Source organism: Sminthopsis crassicaudata, chromosome 2 (genome assembly GCF_048593235.1).
Source record: "Sminthopsis crassicaudata isolate SCR6 chromosome 2, ASM4859323v1, whole genome shotgun sequence".
NCBI classification, from domain to species: domain Eukaryota; kingdom Metazoa; phylum Chordata; class Mammalia; order Dasyuromorphia; family Dasyuridae; genus Sminthopsis; species Sminthopsis crassicaudata.
In genome coordinates this window covers 589,777,048-589,797,793 of record NC_133618.1, presented here as the reverse complement: position 1 = coordinate 589,797,793, position 20,746 = coordinate 589,777,048, and the positions used below count along the sequence as shown (strand labels likewise).

At 35.5% G+C, this 20,746-nt stretch overlaps 1 protein-coding gene across 1 annotated transcript in view; it reads right to left on the bottom strand.

Moving 5' to 3' along the window:
- HABP2 (hyaluronan binding protein 2) overlaps positions 1–20,746 on the bottom strand; it is a 59,284-nt gene that overhangs the window by 19,800 nt on the left and 18,738 nt on the right. The window contains exons 2-5 of the mRNA XM_074295653.1: positions 12,498–12,537; positions 3,842–3,949; positions 2,785–2,892; positions 142–258 (exon numbers count right to left, since the gene is read on the bottom strand). Of these exons, the coding sequence (XP_074151754.1) occupies positions 142–258; positions 2,785–2,892; positions 3,842–3,949; positions 12,498–12,537 (373 nt within the window). The remainder of the gene's footprint in view (positions 1–141; positions 259–2,784; positions 2,893–3,841; positions 3,950–12,497; positions 12,538–20,746) is intronic.

Below are 20,746 nucleotides of genomic sequence, written 5' to 3'. Positions count from 1 at the left end.
AGAAGGGATGCAAACTAAGTCTAGAAAGGTTGGCTGGAGCCATTTTAGCAAAGACCTTGCCCTCTGTACATAGTGTCAACCATATCTAAACATAAGATCAGCTTAAACAAGTTTTCTCTTCCACTTCCACTCATGACTTACCTTTTGAGCAGTGTGGACCCCCATATGGATGGTTACAGGCACATTTGTAATAGGGTGGAGTCTGGATAATGAGACATTCTCCTCTGACACAAGGATTTTTCCGGCATGTGTTACGTACTATAACAGATTCGTAGGAAAGGGAGGACAGAAATTCAATAAATATTTATTAAGTACCTACTATTTGCCATGCATTGTGCTTAGCTCTGGGAATATAAAGATGAAAATGGCATGGTCCCTGCTTTCAAGCAGCTTAAAATAATAAAAAAGGAAATAAAATCTACAATTGATATCTAATAGGCAAAACCCCCAAAAGATTGTAACATTGATTTGGTGTATTTTTCTCACTGTGTTGTCTTTCACCTATAAATTCAATGATACTCAACCTTTGCAATGTCAAGTCTACAAAAAGAACAAGGATAATGAGGATTGTAAAAAGGTCAATAGATATGGCAACTACAAGACCATTAGTAACTTTGGAGAGAGCAGTTAAAGATTATAAGAGGTGAAGAAGAGAGTAAGAGGAGAGAAAGTGGGAAAAAAGTGGAGAATATCTTTTCTAGGAGTTTAGCTACAAAGGGAAGAAAAGATATATGATAGTTCATGAGGATGGATCACATGAGGGCTTTTTCAGAATAGGGGAGATAGTCATGTCAATTTGTGCCTTTATCAATGAGTTTACTTAAATGTATTAATTAGGGGACTAAAAAATCATAAAGATGGAATTGAAAGAGACTTTTAAGATTTTCTAGTTCATGTATATTTGTTAAAAGAGCTTTGTTTTTATTTCTCTTTATTTTCCTAATGGGGTGTGAGGTAGAAGGGAAAGAGAAGATTGGCATAGAATAGAAGGAAAAAAAGAAGCACAAGAAAGTGATTAAAGCATTTTTTTAAATGCAGAGAAAAAAATAAAAAGGCCACAAAGAAGGCACAAATGAGCAGGATAGTTTTGAAAGCTATAGTTTTAACTTGTTATATATATTTAAAAAGAAATGTAAGTCACACTTAATAAAATCTGCAGTTTGCATGTAATTATGTTTTCCACTATGTGAATTGAAATGCCTATTTTATTTGATGCTTGTTAAATTCAGAATAAAATATTTTTTAAAATTACCTAGTCCAACCCTTTTATTGTACAGTTATCAAAACTGTTACAACTACAGTAGGAAGAGCTTAAAGTAGTAATATATTTAATTAATTATATATTATTAATATAATATATAATATATACATAGTCAACATTATTATAACCATATATCACAATTATAAATTATTGATAGTATTACAATTGTATATCATATAACATTACTGTATTAATATTGAAATTATTAATAGTATATCTAAACAATAATTTTATATTTTAAAGTATTTTCTGTAGCACTTTAAAGTATATAAAACACTTTCCTTACAACAACATCATGGTGGAAAATCTACAAGTATTATTCTCATTTTGCAGATGAGGAGTGGAAATCTTGAAAAGGTAGAATGAGTTGGATTCATGTAGCAAGGAAGGGATAGACCCGGGATTCAGACTCTGATCTCCCAACTCCAGATTGAGTTCTTTAGGATGGGCTATTAGTTCATAGTGTGATCTTGAATAAACTATTTTCTCTCCTTACATTCCTCCTTTAGCTCTCTTACTCCAGCCTTAGTTCTTTTTTTTAAATTATAACTTTTTATTGCCAGAACATATGCCTGGGTAATTTTTTACAGCATTATCCCTTGCACTCACTTCTGTTTCGACTTTTCCCTTCCCTCCCTCCACCCCCTCTCCTAGATGGCAGGCAGTCTTATACATGTTAAATATGTTATACCATAACATATAAGATATGTTATATTTTATATATATAATATTTGTATATATACATAGATACAATATATATGTGTAGAACTGAACAGTTCTCTTGTTGCACAGGAAGAATTGGATTCAGAAGGTAAAAATAACCTAGGAAGAAAAACAAAAATGCAAACAGTTTACACCCATTTCCCAGTGTTCCTTCTCTGGGTGTAGCTGATTCTGTCCATCATTGATCAATTGGAACTGAATTAGATCTTCTCTTTGTCGAAGATATCCACTTCCATCAGAATACATCCTCATTGTATTCTGATGGAAGTGGAAATCTTCAACATAAAGAAGATCCAACTCACTTCCAGTTGATCAATGATGGACAGAGGTAGCTACACCCAGAGAAGAAACACTGGGAAGTGAATGTAAATTGTTAGCACTAATAGCTGCCCAGGTTACATGTACCTTTGGAATCTAATGCTTATTGTGCAACAAGAAAATGGTATTTACACACATGTATTGTATCTAGGTTATATTGTAACACATGTAAAATGTATGGGATTGCCTATCATCGGGGGGAGGGAGTAGAGGGAGGGGGGGATAATTTGGAAAAATGAATCCAAGGGATAATATTATAAAAAAATACATCCTCATACAGCAGTCTTAGTTCTTTAACTAGAAGCTCCACTTAACTCCAGAAATCCTCTTGCCAGAATAACTAGATCCACATTTAGCTCCTCTTCCAAAGTCAGTTTGACCCATCTTTTTATAATCCAGAAAGAGGGTTGAGAATAGGGGCAGGGTATATTTCCTTTACAGTGTAAAGGATTCAAAGACAAAATCTAGAAAAACACACTCACCAGCTTGACATTTTCCCCCAGTAAACGGGGCAGGACAGTTACATTTGAAGTTGTCTCCATTTATAACACAATCACCACCATGCATACAAGGATTGGGCTGGCACAAATCTGTAGTATTTAGAAAGAAGAAATTGTCTGCAGTGATTGCTGATAAATCAAGCAAACAACTAACCTTTATTAAGCACTAATTATGTACCAGGCACTGTGCTAGGTGCAGGTGACACATGAACAAAGAATTTTCAAGGAGATCTTCTACTTTTTCACGATCTTCTACTTTTAAATAAATTTTTCTAATTTACTAAATTTAAGGATATTACTTTTCTATTAAAATTATTAGTAAAATGCATTTATTAAAATAATAGCAAGCTAAATAACAAGAAAAAAATCTCTCATACTGAGAAGGACATGACCTCTAACAGATTACCATAATGCTATTGGAAGAGAAGAGACTTTAAAAATCAATCTTGAGCTTGTAAATAACTCACATTTTTACAAAAGTTTTCTCAGCAACAGTTTGGTCACAAAGAACAAGTAGTTTTAGCTCCATTTTAAGGATAAAGAAACTAAGACTTGGAAAGGTTAATAATTGCCAATAGCAAGCAGGCTGTTATTTTCTCCCTTGGGTCCCACCACCACAATGCAGTTACAGCCTTTTCTGCTTGTGACCTGTATAAGAGCTTATGCTGTGATAAAAGATAAAAATATGATTGGCTTTGTGGTCCAGAAGTCAGCACTCTAATGAGTTCTAATCCTTATTTACTATTAACCAACATAATGATTTTCATTTAACCACCTTGTCCAGACTTCAGTTTCCTCATTGGTGAAAATGAGGGTGTTGATGAGATAAATAATCTCCATGTCCCTTCAAGTGATTCTATAATTCTCAAAGGAAAAAAATCCTAAATACAACATTATCTAAATAATTCTTTTGACATTTTGGAGACAATACATGTGATAATGAGGAGAGACAGTCTAAAGAGAACACAGATCCAAGTATGACCTTCCTTTCCTTCCAAGTATCCCATCTATCACATTCCAAATAAGATGATTTTCTTACCAATTTCTATAGAGGTCCAATCAATATACTCTTGATAATCAGATGCATTACTTATTTCATGGTCATAATATTCAGTACTATATTCGTAGTAGTCGTCAGGAGTCCAATCTACAGCAGGTGAGAGAATGAAAGCAAAATTGTTGGACCACAGAGGTGTAACATTTTATTGTGTTAATAGAATGAATATCTTTACAACATTAGCATAATGCATTGTTTTCAGCTTTTGGTCCCTAAAAATTTTACCTGAATTCAAGGTACTCTTTGGGGCATCATTGTTTCAAAATCTCTGACCAAACTTCTATTCAATGTATTCACATTCCTGAATTCAAATATGGCCTTAGACACTGTGTGACTTTGAGTACTTAACCCTGTATGCCTCAGTTTCCTTATCTGTAAAGTGAACTGGATAAGAAAATGACAAACCACTCCAATGTTTTTGTTAAAAAAAAAAAAAAAAAACCAAAACAAAATGAAGTCATGAAGCATTAACAAAATTGAAAAGTGGCTGTAATCAACATCTCAGAGTGGTAGAGGAAGTTTTAGACCCTATCTTTTTCTTGTCTTTGCAAGTAGATTAATTCAGATTTCTTAAAAGGCTTCTATGATCCACTTCAGTTTCAATATGCCAAAGAAATTCCTTGCTCTTTTGTCTATTATGGTTGATATTCTACTTACTCTATTTTGGAAGCAAAAAATGTTCATACTTATACTTTTTATACTGATCCATATATAAACTTCCAACCTTAAATTTTGATAGCTACAAAAGACAATCTTGCAGATGTTTATAGACCTTGAGGATTGCAGGGCACAGGATATAATAGAACCCAGAGTGCTGCCCCACCCTTGAGGTCAGCGATAAACACTGAAAGCTTCCAATAGCCAGTGACTATGGGGACTTAGACTTGGGGAACAACAGGAGACATTAGGTAGGAAAAGTTTTGTATATGAAAAAAGTTGAGTTGATTTCCTTGCCTTCAGATGGCATTCCAACCACCAGCAATAATTCTATAAAGAGTTCGCTAGATACATATGATAATGAGGAAAAAGAAAACGCAGATAGCAAACTTGAAAACGCTCTTCTACAGAGCTGGCCTGATGGCTTGGTGGATAACATCTACCTCGGACTGATCATCAATTGCCATTATCTTAGCTTCCTCAGTCATTCCATTATAATCCTTATCTCTTTGGCTTTTGAAAAAAAATCTACTTTTGTAAAATGATTTTTGTATTTCATATTAAAATAAAACTAGTCCTTTATTTCTTCTTGAATACACCAACTCTGGTTCCTTTCCAAAATTTCACCTCATTTATCACAATGTCAAGACAAGACTCCCTTTCCTGGCTTATTATCTTACAGGAACTGAATTTCTACAATATGAAAGTGCTTTTGGAGCACACCTAGCCAGGGATAAGGATCTCAGCTGAAGATAAGACCATTGTCTTCCTGGAGCAAATCAAGTTTCCTTCCATCTATGGAGACAAAGCAAAGAAAGAAACAACAAGGAGAAAAAAAAATTTTTTTCCCCAAGTTTGACACACAAGATCTCATTCTGGTCTTGGGTGGGTAGGGAGGGGTTGTGGGTAGGGAAGGGTAGAGAAATGGCTTTGGTAATGAGAAGATTGGATCATTTATTTATTTATTTCCCCTTGGAGAACTGCCTTTCTTTCCTCCCCCCCCCCCACTTTCAGCAGGTGTTTTTAGATAATTACTTTTCCAGGTGTTTAAGTCATTTCCTGAATAGCTGCAGCATAATGGTGCATAGTTTCTCAGCTTCTTTGTAGGTGTTGAAAAATGGAATAAAACCACATGTCTAATAAAGATGGTTAAGATGCTGTCTTTCTTGGGAGTGGGGGGGATGATAGAAATGAACCTTTGCACGTCTTTCCAGTACTAGGAAAAACAAACCATTAAACAAGGGCCATTTGATTACATGCTTCTTTTTTTCCCTCCATTGTACTTTGAGTTCTGTTCAGGCAGGGAATATATCTTATTTGTTTTTTGTTTCTTTTGCTCAAACAAAGACAGAGCCTTATACATATTAGGGATTCAATCAACTTTTGTTCAATTTAATGAAATTGAAAGGAGTGTAAGTTAAATGAGTCAACAGTGTGATATAGCAGCTCCCTTATCTCTCCAAAAGATAGTGCTACCTTAGGCTGCATTGGGAAGCATAGTTTATAAAAATAGGAGAAAGACAGTATATAATAGTAGTCTCACTATGTTTTTTTCCTAGTGAGATCATGTATAGAGCAGAGTTTAGATATTAACAATAAGCTTAAGAATGTTAAATAAAAGTTCAGAGGATGGCAAATGGATAAAGACCTTAAATCCATGTCCTATAAGAAGTGGCTAAAGCAAGGAGAAGTTCTTAACTTGATAAAGAGAAGACTTAGGAGAGACCATAATAGTTATATTTGAGTATAGTAGAGAATTAGACTTGTTCCATTTTTGCCCTAAAAGATGAAAACTAGGAATAGAATAAAACTTTCAGAACTTTTCAGATTTCAGATCAAACCAAAAGTAGATTTGATCTAAGAAGAAAAAACATTACAGCTTCCTTACAATTAAGATCTGCATACAAAGGAAATGGGATGTTGTGAGAGGTAGTGGATAGCTATCTCCTCAATGAGATTTTCAAGCAGAACTTGAATAATCACTTGTTGGGTATGTTATAGTGGGGTTTTTTTTCTAGTAGGAAAATGTTTTTCTATCCAGTCTTCATGATTGCCAACAAAATCTCTTCCAACTCTGAATTCCATGGTTTTGAATTGTAGTAATGTGTAAGTGCTGTAGTATGTGTAGCAATGGAAAGAATTCATCTTGTCTCTGAATAATCATAAGATAATTATAGGAGAAATACTCTTTTCTAAAGAATTTTGCTAAATAGAAATATTCTAAACTCTCTTCTTCAAGAGTATGGCTTCCTCAATTATTGAGATGGACAGAATCAATTGGGGAAGTGAATCCCAGATCACTACGGCAGGAAGAGGGAATCATGATGTAGGGATGTACATCCAAATAGAACTAAGTCATTTTGTGTTGATTGGGGCTCAGGATATTAGGAAGAGAAACAAGTAAGGATAGGGAAGGGGAGACAAACAATGTACTCCATTTTGAAAATGGTGAATTGGATTATTCTTGGGGATCTTTGTTTTTTGAACTGAATATCCACTTAAAATGAAGTAGTCATCCTGTGTTATCCCTGTGTTACTATGTCTCAGGGATAAAATACCAAAGAGTTTGACATTTAATTTAAAATGCAACATGTTATTATGATAATAATACCTATCTCACAGCCAAGGTAAAGCTCAAAATAATATTTTGTAAACATTTAAGTATTTATTTTGTTTTTAACACAATAGTATATATAGCATACTATATATAAATATATATAATATATAGAATTTATACTATAAATATTTATACTGTTTATTATGATAATAACAAAATGATTATATTTGATACTCATAACTAACCATGAAGTAGGGAGGAAGGTCCTGACTAGAGATGAGAAGACTGAGGCACAAAAGCTAAATAATGTTTAAGATGATAACAGCTCATTAATGACAATTGTGGATCCTGAACTTCAGTCTTTCTATTTCCAGATCTGTGCCTTTCACTGCTCCATTTTTATTTCAGTTCCACAGAAATCAGCAAGTTTTAGAAAACATCAGGAGTTGAGGATTTTTGTTCAATCAGAGGCTGAAGGCCTTTGGACCAGGCTTAGAGTGGTCTGTGTCCAGGGTCTTCCCCCCAAAAGCTCTGAGTTACTGCAAAGGGGGGTTTGCAGCTGCTCTGGTTAAAGAGATTGCCAGATGTGTGAAATGAAATCAAAATCCCTGGTATCACGTCCCTGTTGGCATCATCAATCATCATGGCACAGAAATCTCCTCAGAGGGCCTACACCAAAACACAGTCCTGTCTGATTGCATTTGACATTTTGAGTCCAGCTGACAGGGTGCTCTCTGTGGAGATCCTCTCTGGCAGGCAGTGGGACGGCTGATGGATGGGCTCAGCACACATTTCAGGAGAGAGCCAAGCTTTGAAAAGGCACCTCTGTAGCCCTGGTAGCTGACAATGTCACCTGCTTTGGTTAGATCCACAAAGACCTGAGTTATTTGCCTTAAAACTTCCTTCTCCAAGGGCTGGGTAATGAAACAGGGTGCTCTTCTGGGTCTTAAAACCACACTGTGATGCCCAAGGAGGACCAAGGAGTAAGAAAAAGGACACCAAGTCTGGAGTCTGAAATGTGGATTCCATACCTGCCTCTCCAACTTACTACTTCTTATCTGTATAACCTTTGGCAAATCACTTCCTTGGTTTCCTTATTTGTAATTTTAGGAAAGGAAATATAAATAAGGTCTGCTTCTGCTTTAAGTCTTAGATAGGGGTTCTTAACTTGGGATCTATGAACTTTAAGAAATACATGTATTTTAGTAATAGTTCAGAAAAATTAATTTCCTTTGAAATTTTATATTTTAAAAAACATTATTTTCAGAAGAGATCCATGAACTTTACCAGATGGCTAAATAGGTCAGGAACACAAAATAAATTAAGTTCTCATGGGTCAGTTGTTTAATTCTTGGCTAATTAATGTTCTTTGTAAAATAGTTAAAATAATGAGTTATCATTTCTATTACAATTTATGGTTTGCAAACACTTTATATATGACATTTCATTTGAGCCTCACTATAGATAAAGTAGGTGACATTATGATCCCCTCACCTCTCAGACCTTTGAAGACTCGAAGTCCAACTGTTCTCCAGGGACCCACGTAGGTGGTGAAAAGGGGAAAAGCAATGGGATTGTCCTCTGTGTCACTATACATGCCCCTCCTACCCTGCCATACTGCTCCCTACATCCTGTATCTCTCACACCCTCAAAGATGTCTTTGGTATTCTTCCTTCAAACTGTCTTCTGCATTTCACTGTATCAGTCCCTTTTTGAACAAATAAACTTAACCCTAGAGCAGTATGGGTTAGTTAGGTGCTGAGCTTTAGCTTTGATGCCATTTTTTCCTATCAAACTGCCCCAACTTCCCAGAGCTAAAGTTTTCTCTTTAATCTCAAATTTTCAGTTATTTATTCAAATTTCTCTTTTGCCTCCATCTTACGTTTCCTTGCATTTTGCTTATTGTTGATATGGGGTACTGTCTTTAGTATAAAGGAACATTGGCTACATTTCTTAGTTCAGAGACTGTTATTTTCATTTTTGAAGCTCTCACATTGAGCACAAAATCACAGTGGGTGCTTAATAAATGTTGGTTGATAGAGATTGTATAGTATATGGCATCTGGAGTTTGGAGTTAAAAACACAATGGATTCAAGTCCTACCTATGACACAGAGAAATTGTGTATCCTAAGTTAATCAACCAGGGTCCTGATGATTCTCTAAGGCAATTAAATCAATACCAAACATTTATAAAATGTTTACTGTGTGCCAGACATCAGCTGTAGAGATGTGCTGATATATATTAGTATAGGGAATCCCTCAACAGAAGCTCCCATAATGATAAAATCAGAAGTCTTGTCCAAAAAGAAATGCATTTAATTCAATCAAATGATCATTTGTTAATTGATTTTTTTTAAGTACTGAATTGAGAACGTCTTTGAAAAAGTCTGCTTGTGCTGATACAAAAAGATGGGTTATCCTCCAAGATTCAGTGATTCATACAGTTCATCCCAATTCTTTGTTTCCTCTAAGGCAACTGGAGTTAAGTGACTTGCCCAGGGTCACACAGCTAGAAACTGTTAAGTGTCTGAGACCAAATTTGAACTCAGGTCCTCCTGACTTCAGAGCTAGCATACCACCTTAGCTGCCCCCAGTTCATTCCAATTCTTAACAAGAGATCATAATTAACCATTATGATATCTTGGATATATTTTAAAAATATGTGAAAGGCTAACAACAAGAAAAACGGTTTCAATAGACATTGATTAAACACCTAATAACACTGTACCATGATGAGGTTGAAATGAGTTCATGATTTAGACATAAAGGCACATATTATACATAAGCAAATTAGAAGAACAAAGGATAATCTACCTTGCAGATTTGTGGAGAAAGAAGGAATTTATGGCCAATGAAGAACATTATGAAATGTAAAATAGATAATTTTGATTATATTAAACTATAAAGGTTTTGTACAAATAAAACCAATGCAGACAAGTTTATAAGGGAAGCAAAAAACTGGGGGGAAATTTACACCCAAGGGTTCTGATAAAGTTTTCATTTCTAAAATATATAGAAAATTGACTCAAATTTATAGAAATACAAGCAAGCCATTCTCCAATTGATAAATGGTCAAAAGATGTGAACGATTTTCAGATGAAGATATTAAAACCATTTTTAGTCATATGAAAAATGTTCTGAATCACCATTGCTCAAAGAAATGCAAATTACCTACACACCTCTTAGATTGGCTAAGATGACAAGAAAAGATAATGATAAATGTTGGAGGAGTTGTGGGAAAACTGGGACACTAATACATTGCTGGTGGAGTTGTGAACTGATCCAATCATTCTGGAGAACAGTTTGGAATTTCACCCAAAGGGCTATTAAACTGGGCATACCCTTTGATCCAGTGGTGTCTCTATTGGACCTGTATCTCAAAGAGATCATTAAAAAAGGGGAAAGGACCCATATGTGCAAAAATGTTTGCAGCAGCCCTTTTTGTAATGGTAAGGAACTGGAAACTGAAGGGATGCCCATCAGTTGGAAAATGGCTAGATAAATTATGATATATGAATATTATGGAATATCATTTTTCTATAAGAAATGTTCAATAGGATAATTTCAGAAAGGCCTGGAGAAATTTGCATGAATTGATGCTAAATGATATGAATAGAACCAGGAAAACATTCAGGATTATATGATGATCAATTCTGATAGATGCGGTTCTTTTCAACAGTAACGTTGGATTCAGGCCAGTTCTAATGGACTTGCAATGAAAAGATTCATCTGCACCCAGAGAGAGGAGATTGAGTGTGGATCACAACATAGTATTTTTACTGTTTTTGTTGTTGTTATTTGCTTGCATTTTGTTTTCTTTCTCATTTTTTCTCCTTTTGTTCTGATTTTTCTTGTGCATCATGAATATTGTGGAAATATGTATAGAAGAATTGTACATGTTTAACACACACTGGATTATTTGCTGTTTAGGGGAGGAGGCAGGGGGAAGGGAGGGAGAAAAATTTGGAACACAAGGTTTTTCAAGGGTGAATGAATGTTAAAAACTTTGCATGTGTTTTGAAAATTTTTAAAAATGGTTTCAAATAATCTTCTTGGGAAAAAAAAAAAAAAAAAACCTCAGTTCCTCCTCTTGGGAGGAGAGGAAGAGATACAGAACCACTTCAGGGAAAAGTGCTCATCCTGAATGCTCCCAATAATAGGGGGATCCAGGGACACAAAATCCCTACTGGGGGAAAAACTGGGTTCTATCCAGTGAAGAGGAGCCAGAGACATTGAGATATGAGATTCATCAGCAGAGGTTTGAGATGTCATGAAACAGTTGCTATGGTGGAACAGGGTAGGATTATGCCTGGAAAGAAATGTACCTGGGTTGGGATAGAACAGGGGGAAGGAGGGAGGAAAAATGTATCATTAACTAGATATTCTTGCTAATTCATTGCTAAACTTAATTGTTTCTATGCTATTAAAAGCTGTTGTCTATAGGCATTTTCTAAATTTGGATAGGGCTGGGGTGGGAGGGTTAGGCGGGATATGCAAATCCTGGATGTCTTATGCTGCTTAGGGCTCTTTTTTTTTTTTTTTTTTTTAATATTGAGAGCCTACTATGTGCAAAGCCTATGTAAACACACAATAGAATGTATTGATTTCATCTCAAAAACAGTACAAATTCTAACAAAGCTACTCAGAATAATATACTGTTTTTTCCTGGCACTTTGTATTACCTCAATTTGGCCTCAGTTCAGACTCATAAGCTTACTGAACTTCAAACTGCATTACTCAGGGGATAAAAATCTCCTTTCTCAAAGCCTATTGACAAAAGTTTGGATGCTCATACATTGTGCAGATGCCTGATTCTCTGGTGTGTGGGCTGAATGCCACAATGCAGCAGCATGTGGAAAGATGTGGCTTTCTCTGATGGGAACAACCACTGGAGAGTATTCTCTTTGGAGCCTTTCTCATCAAGTTGAACAGGAGGCCTCCTGCCACCTAAATGGGGCTTTTAGCTCAGTGGGACTGAACTTAGTAAAGCTTTTCCTGATATTAGATAGACCTTGATAAGGGAAAGGTTGAGCGAGACAGAAGAAGGGAAGGGGAAAATAGGAAGAAAAGGGAGATAGGGAAGGGGAATGAGAGATTATGAGAATACTAAGCACCTAAAGGAAAATGAGACTTGGACAGCAAGGAGTCTTTAAAAAGTGAGGGAACAAAGTTCATTTATTTTACAAAAATACATATAGTTGGGCATGACTAAGAAGTGGCTGATGGAGTACTCTCTACCTTACAGTTTTATTATTTCTGTTTTGGTCTTCTAAAGACTAGAAAAAATTCACTAACAAATAAATAGATGAACAAACAAATAAATAAATAATCTAGTTGTTTTCTTCTATTCAGTGTTCCGTTCTTATAGTGAAGATGAACATTTTTGAAATGAGCACAGAGAAATCAGCAATAGGAAACACTCACCTTTGTCGATACTTGCTAGTGGCGAGGTCAAGGAGAAAAACTGCAAAACAGACAAAAGCTAATGTTTTTGAATTCTTTGTTAGGTACAGAAAAACATAGCCCTACCTTAGGGTAAACTTTCTAGGGAGCAATTTTCCATTGAAGTCAAGTGAGACCCTGGGTAAACCTCTACTAGATGAGATTTTAGTGTTAATTTAGATGAGGAAATGTGGGTCATTTTATAGAGGAACCCAGCCAAGAATGCCTTATTGTATTCATTTATCTATCCACATCTGAATTATGCCTCCAGATAATCAGAGCATCTCTTCTGTCCCTTCCTACCTCCAACATAGATACATGTTTTTCACATGTATATATTTCATTTGATTACCATTTTATCTTTTGTATTTTATTTTCCAAAGTATCCCTCTCATTTTTTCTCCCCTGCAGTGTCATCCTTTATAACAAAGGGAAAAAAAAACAGTTTAAAGCATATTTAAAAATTCTGACATTATAACCAATATTTCACACCCACAGACTCACCCCTGCCTTTACAGAGAAGGGGTAAAAGGAGGCTGCTTTCCTATATCTCTTCTCTGTTGCTAAGCATGCTCACCATAATTCTGAAGCATGCAATTTTCAAATGTTTTATTGTTACTCTTCGATTTACACTATTGTCATAGTGAATTTTATTTTCTTTGTGCTTATTTCATTTTGTATCAGTTCATATAAGTCTTCTCATGATTCTCTGAATTCTTAATATTCATTGTTCCTTATGGCACAGTAATAACCCATTATAGTAGCATGTGGTTGGCTTTGTGTTTTTGTGGATAGAGTTCTGGATCCGGAGTCATACTAATTGTATGACCTTGGTCATTGAATCTCATGTCTCAATTTTATCTATAAAACGAGGATAATAATAATACCTCCCAGGGTTGTTGTGAAGATCAAATGAGATAATAATTATAAAGTACTTAGCACAGTTCCTGGGCATAGTTAGTTCTAAATTAAACTTGAGTTCTTACTATTATTATTAATTGATAGGCATCTGTTTTATTTCCAGTTCTTTCCTACTACAAAAAGTTTTGCTATAAATATTTTGCTATATTTGGAGCCTTCCTTTTTCCAACTCCCTTTGGGAAGATGCCCAACAGTAGATCTCTAGGTCTTGGAGTATGGAATTTTCAGTCACTTTCTTATCATAACTTGAAATTACCTTCTAGAATTGGATCTTTTCCCAATTCCAACTATATATTGTGGGCCCACCATAAAACCTGCAGCACTGGCTATTACCACATTTTAGTTGTCTTTGTCGATTTTCTGAGTCAGCATTGTTTTGATTTGCATTTTTCTTATTGGAGTGATTTAATGATCCTTTCGGTTGCTTTCTTTTGTTTGTTGGTTGGTTGGTTTTCCTAACCCTGCTTTCAAAATTATTCAGAACATGTCAGCACAAGAAAACCCAGGGGGCAAGTCCTCCAACCCCTAACTTGAACCACAAATAGTCTCTAGAGCATCCATAACAAGGAGTCACTCAGCCTCGAACTTTCTCACATACTCTGGGATGGATATTTACTTTCTTTAAGTTCCTCTAGCTCTTACTTCCTTGATTATTCATTGAGCCACAAGAGAAATTGTAATATTTTTTTCAATGATTTCTTGTGTTTGAGTCTTATCTCTCCATCTATGTAGTAAACTTTGTGAGGACATAGGTTATTTTCTGTATTTCCTTTTATCCACCACAGTCTCTACATTTACATGGTCTGGATCAGGAATTTGTGAGCCAATGATGATTCCCAAATTTCCTTTTCTTTTAATCTTTTTTTTTTTTTTTTTTTTTTTTTTTTTTTGCTTTACAATATTCTTTTTTTTTTTTATTATATATATATTTTATAATATTATCCCTTGTATTCATTTTTCCAAATTGCCCCCCCTCCCTCTATTCCCTCCCCCCGACGACAGGCAATACCATACATTTTACATGTGTTACAATATAGTCTAAGTACAATACATGTGTGTGAATATCATTTTCTTGTTGCACAATAAACATTAGAATCCGAAGGTACATGCAACCTGGGCAGACAGATATTAGTGCTAACAATTTACATTCACTTCCCAGTGTTTCCTCTCTGGGTGTAGCTACCCCTGTCCATCATTGATCAACTGGAAGTGAGTTGGATCTTCTTTATGTTGAAGATTTCCACTTCCATCAGAATACATCCTCATACAGTATTGTTGTTGAAGTATACAGTGATCTTCTGGTTCTGCTCATTTCACTCAGCAACAGTTGATTTAAGTCTCTCCAGGCCTCTCTATATTCCTCCTGCTGGTCATTTCTTACAGAGCAATAATATTCCATAACCTTCATATACCACAATTTACCCAACCATTCTCCAACTGATGGACATCCATTCATCTTCCAGTTTCTAGCTACAACAAAAAGAGCTGCCACAAACATTTTGGCACATATATGTTTCTTTCCGCTCTTTAGTATTTCTTTGGGATATAATCCCAGTAGTAGCGCTGCTGGGTCAAAGGGTATGCACAGTTTGATAACTTTTTGGGCATAACTCCAGATTGCTCTCCAGAATGGCTGGATTCTTTCACAACTCCACCAGCAATGTATCAGTGTCCCAATTTCCCCACATCCCCTCCAACATTTGTCATTATTTGTTCCTGTCATCTTAGCCAATCTGACAGGTGTGTAGTGGTATCTCAGAGTGGTCTTAATTTGCATTTCTCTGATCAGTAGTGATTTGGAACACTCTTTCATGTGAGTGGATATAGTTTCAATTTCTTCCTCTGAGAATTGTCTGTTCATATCCTTTGACCATTTATCAATTGGAGAATGGTTCGGTTTCTTATAAATTATGGTCAGTTCTCTATATATTTTGGAAATGAGACCTTTGTCAGAACCTTTGTTTTTAAAAATATTTTCCCAATTTGTTACTTCCCTTCTAATCTTGTTTGCATTAGTATTATTTGTACAGAAACTTTTTAGTTTGATGTAATCAAAATCTTCTATTTTGTGATCAATAATGATCTCTAGTTCTCCTCTGGTAATAAATTCCTTCCTCCTCCACAAGTCTGAGAGGTAGATTATCCTCTGTTCCTCTAATCTATTTATTATCTCCCTCTTTATGCCTAAATCATGGACCCATTTTGATCTTATCTTGGTATATGGTGTTAAGTGTGGATCCATATCTAATTTCTGCCATACTAATTTCCAGTTTTCCCAACAGTTTTTTCCGAATAATGAATTTTTATCCCTAATGTTGGAATCTTTGGGTTTGTCAAAGATTAGATTGCTATAGATGTACCCTTTTTTGTCCTTTGTATCTAATCTGTTCCACTGATCTACCGGTCTATTTCTTAGCCAATACCAAATGGTTTTGGTGACTGCTGCTATATAATATAGCTTTAGATCAGGTACACTTAGACCACCTTCCTCTGAGTTTTTTTTCATTAGTTCCCTTGCAATTCTTGACCTTTTATTCTTCCATATGAATTTTGTTGTTATTTTTTCTAGGTCATTAAAATAGTTTCTTGGGAGTCTGATTGGTATAGCACTAAATAAATAGATTAGTTTGGGGAGTATTGTCATCTTTATTATATTCGCTCGGCCTATCCAAGAGCACTGAATGTCTTTCCAATTATTTAAATCTGATTTTATTTTTGTGGCAAGTGTTTTGTAATTTTTCTCATATAATTCCTGACTTTTCTTTGGTAGATGGATTCCCAAATATTTTATACTCTCAACATTTGTTTGGAATGGAATTTCTCTTTGTATCTCTTGCTGTTGCATTTTGTTAGTGATATATAAAAATGCCGAGGATTTATGTGGATTTATTTTGTATCCTGCCACTTTGCTGAAATTTTGAATTATTTCTAGTAGCTTTTTAGCAGAGTCTTTGGGGTTCTCTAAGTATACCATCATGTCATCTGCAAAAAGTGATAGTTTAATTTCCTCATTTCCTACTCTAATTCCTTGAATCTCTTTCTCGGCTCTTATTGCCGAGGCTAGCGTTTCTAGTACTATATTGAATAGTAATGGTGATAGTGGGCAACCTTGTTTCACTCCTGATCTTACTGGGAAAGGTTGCAGTTTATTTCTATTGCATATTATGCTTACTGACGGTCTTAAATATATACTCCTGATTATTCTAAGGAATAATCCATTTATTCCTATACTCTCAAGAGTTTTTAGTAGGAATGGATGTTGGATTTTGTCAAATGCTTTTTCTGCATCTATTGAGATGATCATATGGTTCTTATTAATTTGATTATTAATATGGTCAATTATATTAATAGTTTTCCTAATATTAAACCAGCCCTGCATTCCTGGAATAAATCCTACTTGATCATAGTGTATTATCTTGGAGATAATTTTCTGAAGTCTTTTTGCTAATATCTTATTTAAGATTTTAGCATCAATATTCATTAAGGAGATTGGTCTATAATTTTCTTTCTCAGTTTTCGATCTACCAGGTTTAGGTATCAGTACCATGTCTGTGTCATAAAAGGAATTTGGTAGGACTCCTTCATCCCCTATTTTTTCAAATAATTTATATAACATTGGGGCTAATTGTTCTTTAAATGTTTGGTAGAATTCACATGTGAATCCATCTGGCCCTGGGGATTTTTTCCTGGGGAGTTGATTAATAGCTTGTTCTATTTCTTTTTCTGAAATGGGACTATTTAAGCAATTTATCTCCTCCTCTGTTAATCTAGGGAGCCTATATTTTTGGAGGAAGTCATCCATTTCACTTAAGTTATCAAATTTATTGGCATAAAGTTGGGCAAAGTAACTCCTTATTATTTCTCTAATTTCCTCTTCATTGGTGGAAAGATCCCCCTTTTCATTTGTAAGACTATCAATTTGATTTTCCTCTTTCTTTTTTTTGATCAAATTTACCAAAGGTTTATCTATTTTATTGGCTTTTTCATAAAACCAACTCTTGGTTTTATTTATTAATTCAATAGTTTTTTTACTTTCAATTTTATTGATTTCTCCTTTTAATTTTTGTATTTCGAGTTTAATTTTTGGTTGGGGGTTTACAATTTGGTCTTTTTCTAGCCTTTTAAGTTGTAAGCCCAATTCGTTAATCTTCTCTTTCTCAATTTTCTTCAAATAAGCCTCTAAAGATATAAAATTTCCCCTTATTACTGCTTTAGCTGCATCCCAAAGATTTTGATATGATGTCTCATCATTATCATTATCTTGGGTGAAATTATTAATTGTTTCTATAATTTGCTCTTTCACCCAGTCATTCTTTAAGATGAGATTATTCAGTTTCCAATTACTTTTTGGTCTATTTACCCCTAACTTTTTACTGAATGTAGCTTTTATTGCATTGTGATCTGAGAAGAAGGCATTTATTATTTCTGCCTTCCTACATTTAATTTTGAGATCTTTATGTCCTAGTATATGGTCAATTTTTGTATAGGATCCATGAACTGCTGAGAAGAAAGTATATTCCTTCCTATTGCCATTCAGTTTTCTCCAAAGGTCTATCATACCTAGTTTTTCTAATGTTCTATTTACTTTTTTAATTTCTTTCTTGTTTGTTTTGTGGTTTGATTTGTCTAAATCTGAGAGTGCAAGGTTGAGATCTCCCACTATTATAGTTTTACTGTCTATTTCTTCTTGCAGTTCTCCTAACTTTTCCTTTAGAAAGTTAGATGCTATACCACTTGGTGCATATATGTTTAGTATTGATATGGCTTCATTATTTATGCTACCTTTCAGCAGGATATAGTTTCCTTCCTTATCTTTTTTAACAAGATCTACTTCTGCTTTTGCTTGATCTGAGATAAGGATAGCTACCCCTGCTTTTTTGGCTTTACCTGAAGCATAATAGGCTCTGTTCCAACCTTTTACCTTTACTCTGTATGTATCTCCCTGCTTTAAGTGTGTTTCCTGTAGGCAACATATTGTAGGGTTCTGCTTTTTGATCCAATCTACTATCCGTCTCCGTTTGATGGGATCGTTCATCCCATTTACATTTACAGTTAAAATTACTAATTCTGTATTTCCTGCCATCGTATTATCCCCAGCTTATGCTTTTTTCCCTTGACCCCCCTGATCCCCCTCCCCGATATTTAATTTATAGACCCCCCTTGTGCCGCACAACCCTCCCTCTTTTTTTTTTGGATCCCTCCCCCCTCCCTCCAAGTCCCTTCACTTATTCTCCTTTTCCTTTTCCCTTTTCCTCTCCCCCCTTTTAATGAGGTGAGAGAAAATTCTCTGAAAAACAAATATGTTAATTATTTACTCTTTGAGCCTCTTCTGATGAGAGTAAGATTCACACAATGATTCTCCCCCTCACTAAGTTCCCTCAGATATGGTGTATTTTCTATGTCTCTTCCTGGGATGTAGTTTCCCTCTTTTTATCACTCCTTCCCCTTTTTCTGAACCGACCTCCTTCCCTTTACTACACCCCCCTTTTTTTCTTTTATATCAGTAAAATCAAATTATCCTTGAGTATTTTTTATATACCCACAACAGAGTTACAGTTCTCAAGGGTTCTGTGTACCTTTTTCTGTTTCTCTTCAGTCTTGTGGATGTAGATCAAATTTTTTGTTTAAGTCTGGTTTTTTTCTTAGAAACATATAGAATTCCTCTGTTTCATTGAATGACCATCTTCTTCCATGGAAAAAGATGCTAAACTTAGCTGGGTAGTTCATTCTCGGTTGCAGTCCTTGATCTTTTGCCTTTCGGAATATCAGGTTCCAGGCCCTTCTATCTTTTAATGTGGAGGCAGCCAGATCTTGGGTGACCCTTATTGTGGCACCTTGGTATTTAAATTGTTTTTTTCTAGCTGCTTGCAGGATTTTCTCCTTTGTGTGGTAATTCTGCAGCTTAGCCACAATATTCCGTGGTGTTCTTTTTTTAGGGTCTATTTCAGAAGGAGTTCGATGAATTCTTTCCACATCTACTTTCCCTTCTGTTTCTATTATCTCTGGACAGTTCTCTTTGATAATTTCCTGTAAAATAGAATCTAGGCTCTTTTTTTGGTCATAGTTTTCGGGAAGTCCAATAATCCGCAGATTATCTCTCCTAGATCTATTTTCCAGGTCTATAGATTTTCCCAGTAAGTATTTGACGTTGTTCTCCAGCTTCTCATTTTTTTGGTTTTGTTTGACTGATTCTTGGGTTCTCTGTGAATCATTCATTTCTATTTGTTCCATCCTGACTTTTAAGGAGTTATTTTCTTCTTTCACAGTTTTTAGTTCTTTTTGTAAATGCCCAATTTCGTTTTTAAATGAGTTATTTTGCTCTATTGAATTTTTTTCCATTTCCCTAATTTTTTTTTTTTGAGAATTATTTTCTTTTTCCAATTCAGAAATTCTATTTTCTTGAGACTTTTTTATCTTTTCCAATTCAGAAATCCTACTTTCCTGTGTTTTTTTAACCTTTTCTAATTCACTAATTTTGTTTCCCTGCATCTCCTGTGAATTCTTTATTTTTTCCAACTCCAATTTCAGGACGTTGTTATTCTCTATCATAACTTCTCTTTCCTTTCCCCATTTTTCTTCGATCTCCCTCAATTTTTTAAGAGCTTCTTCTAGGAGAGAGTTATGTGATGGGGGGCAGGAATCGTTCCCCTTTAGGTTGTTATCTTCTGAATCTTTGCTGTTAACTTCCTCGGGGTTGGATACCCGCTCTTTCTCTGTATAGAAGGAATCTATAGTTTTTCTAGCTTTTTTGCTCATACTTAAAAAATGTTTTGGGGTCTGTCCCTGGGGTAGGAAATTATTTACTTCTTTACCAGCTTCCTCCCAGACTGGATGGATGCAGAGGCTCCTGCGCCCGCGCTAAGAGAGGGCTCTGGGAGAGAGTTCCCCACCCCCTCCCTGGAAGTGCCTCAGAGGTGATTAGCACTACTGTGCTTCGAGGGCGTAGAATAGTGAAGACAGCAGGAAGCCCAGTCTATGTGTCCGGGTGGGGAGTGGATTTCTGCAGCAGGTGACGTGAGAAGCCCCTGCGCTCAAACTGGAAGTGTCTGCCAGAAACCGCGGTCCCTAGTTCAAAGGTTCCGCTTCTCTGGGACTTCCTGGAGCTGAGTTCCACTCCCTCCAGCTAAGCTAGGCAGTGTGTGTTGCCTTGGGCCGTATCCACCCACTTGTCAGTCTCTTAACTATTCTCAGGAGGGAGCTGAGGCCACACCCCCTGGTGCCGATTCTCTGCTGAGTCACCCTCCGGGTGGGGGAGGGGGGAATCTAATCTGAGTTTTAAAATATTTTGGCTTTCTCTTCTGAACTGCTAA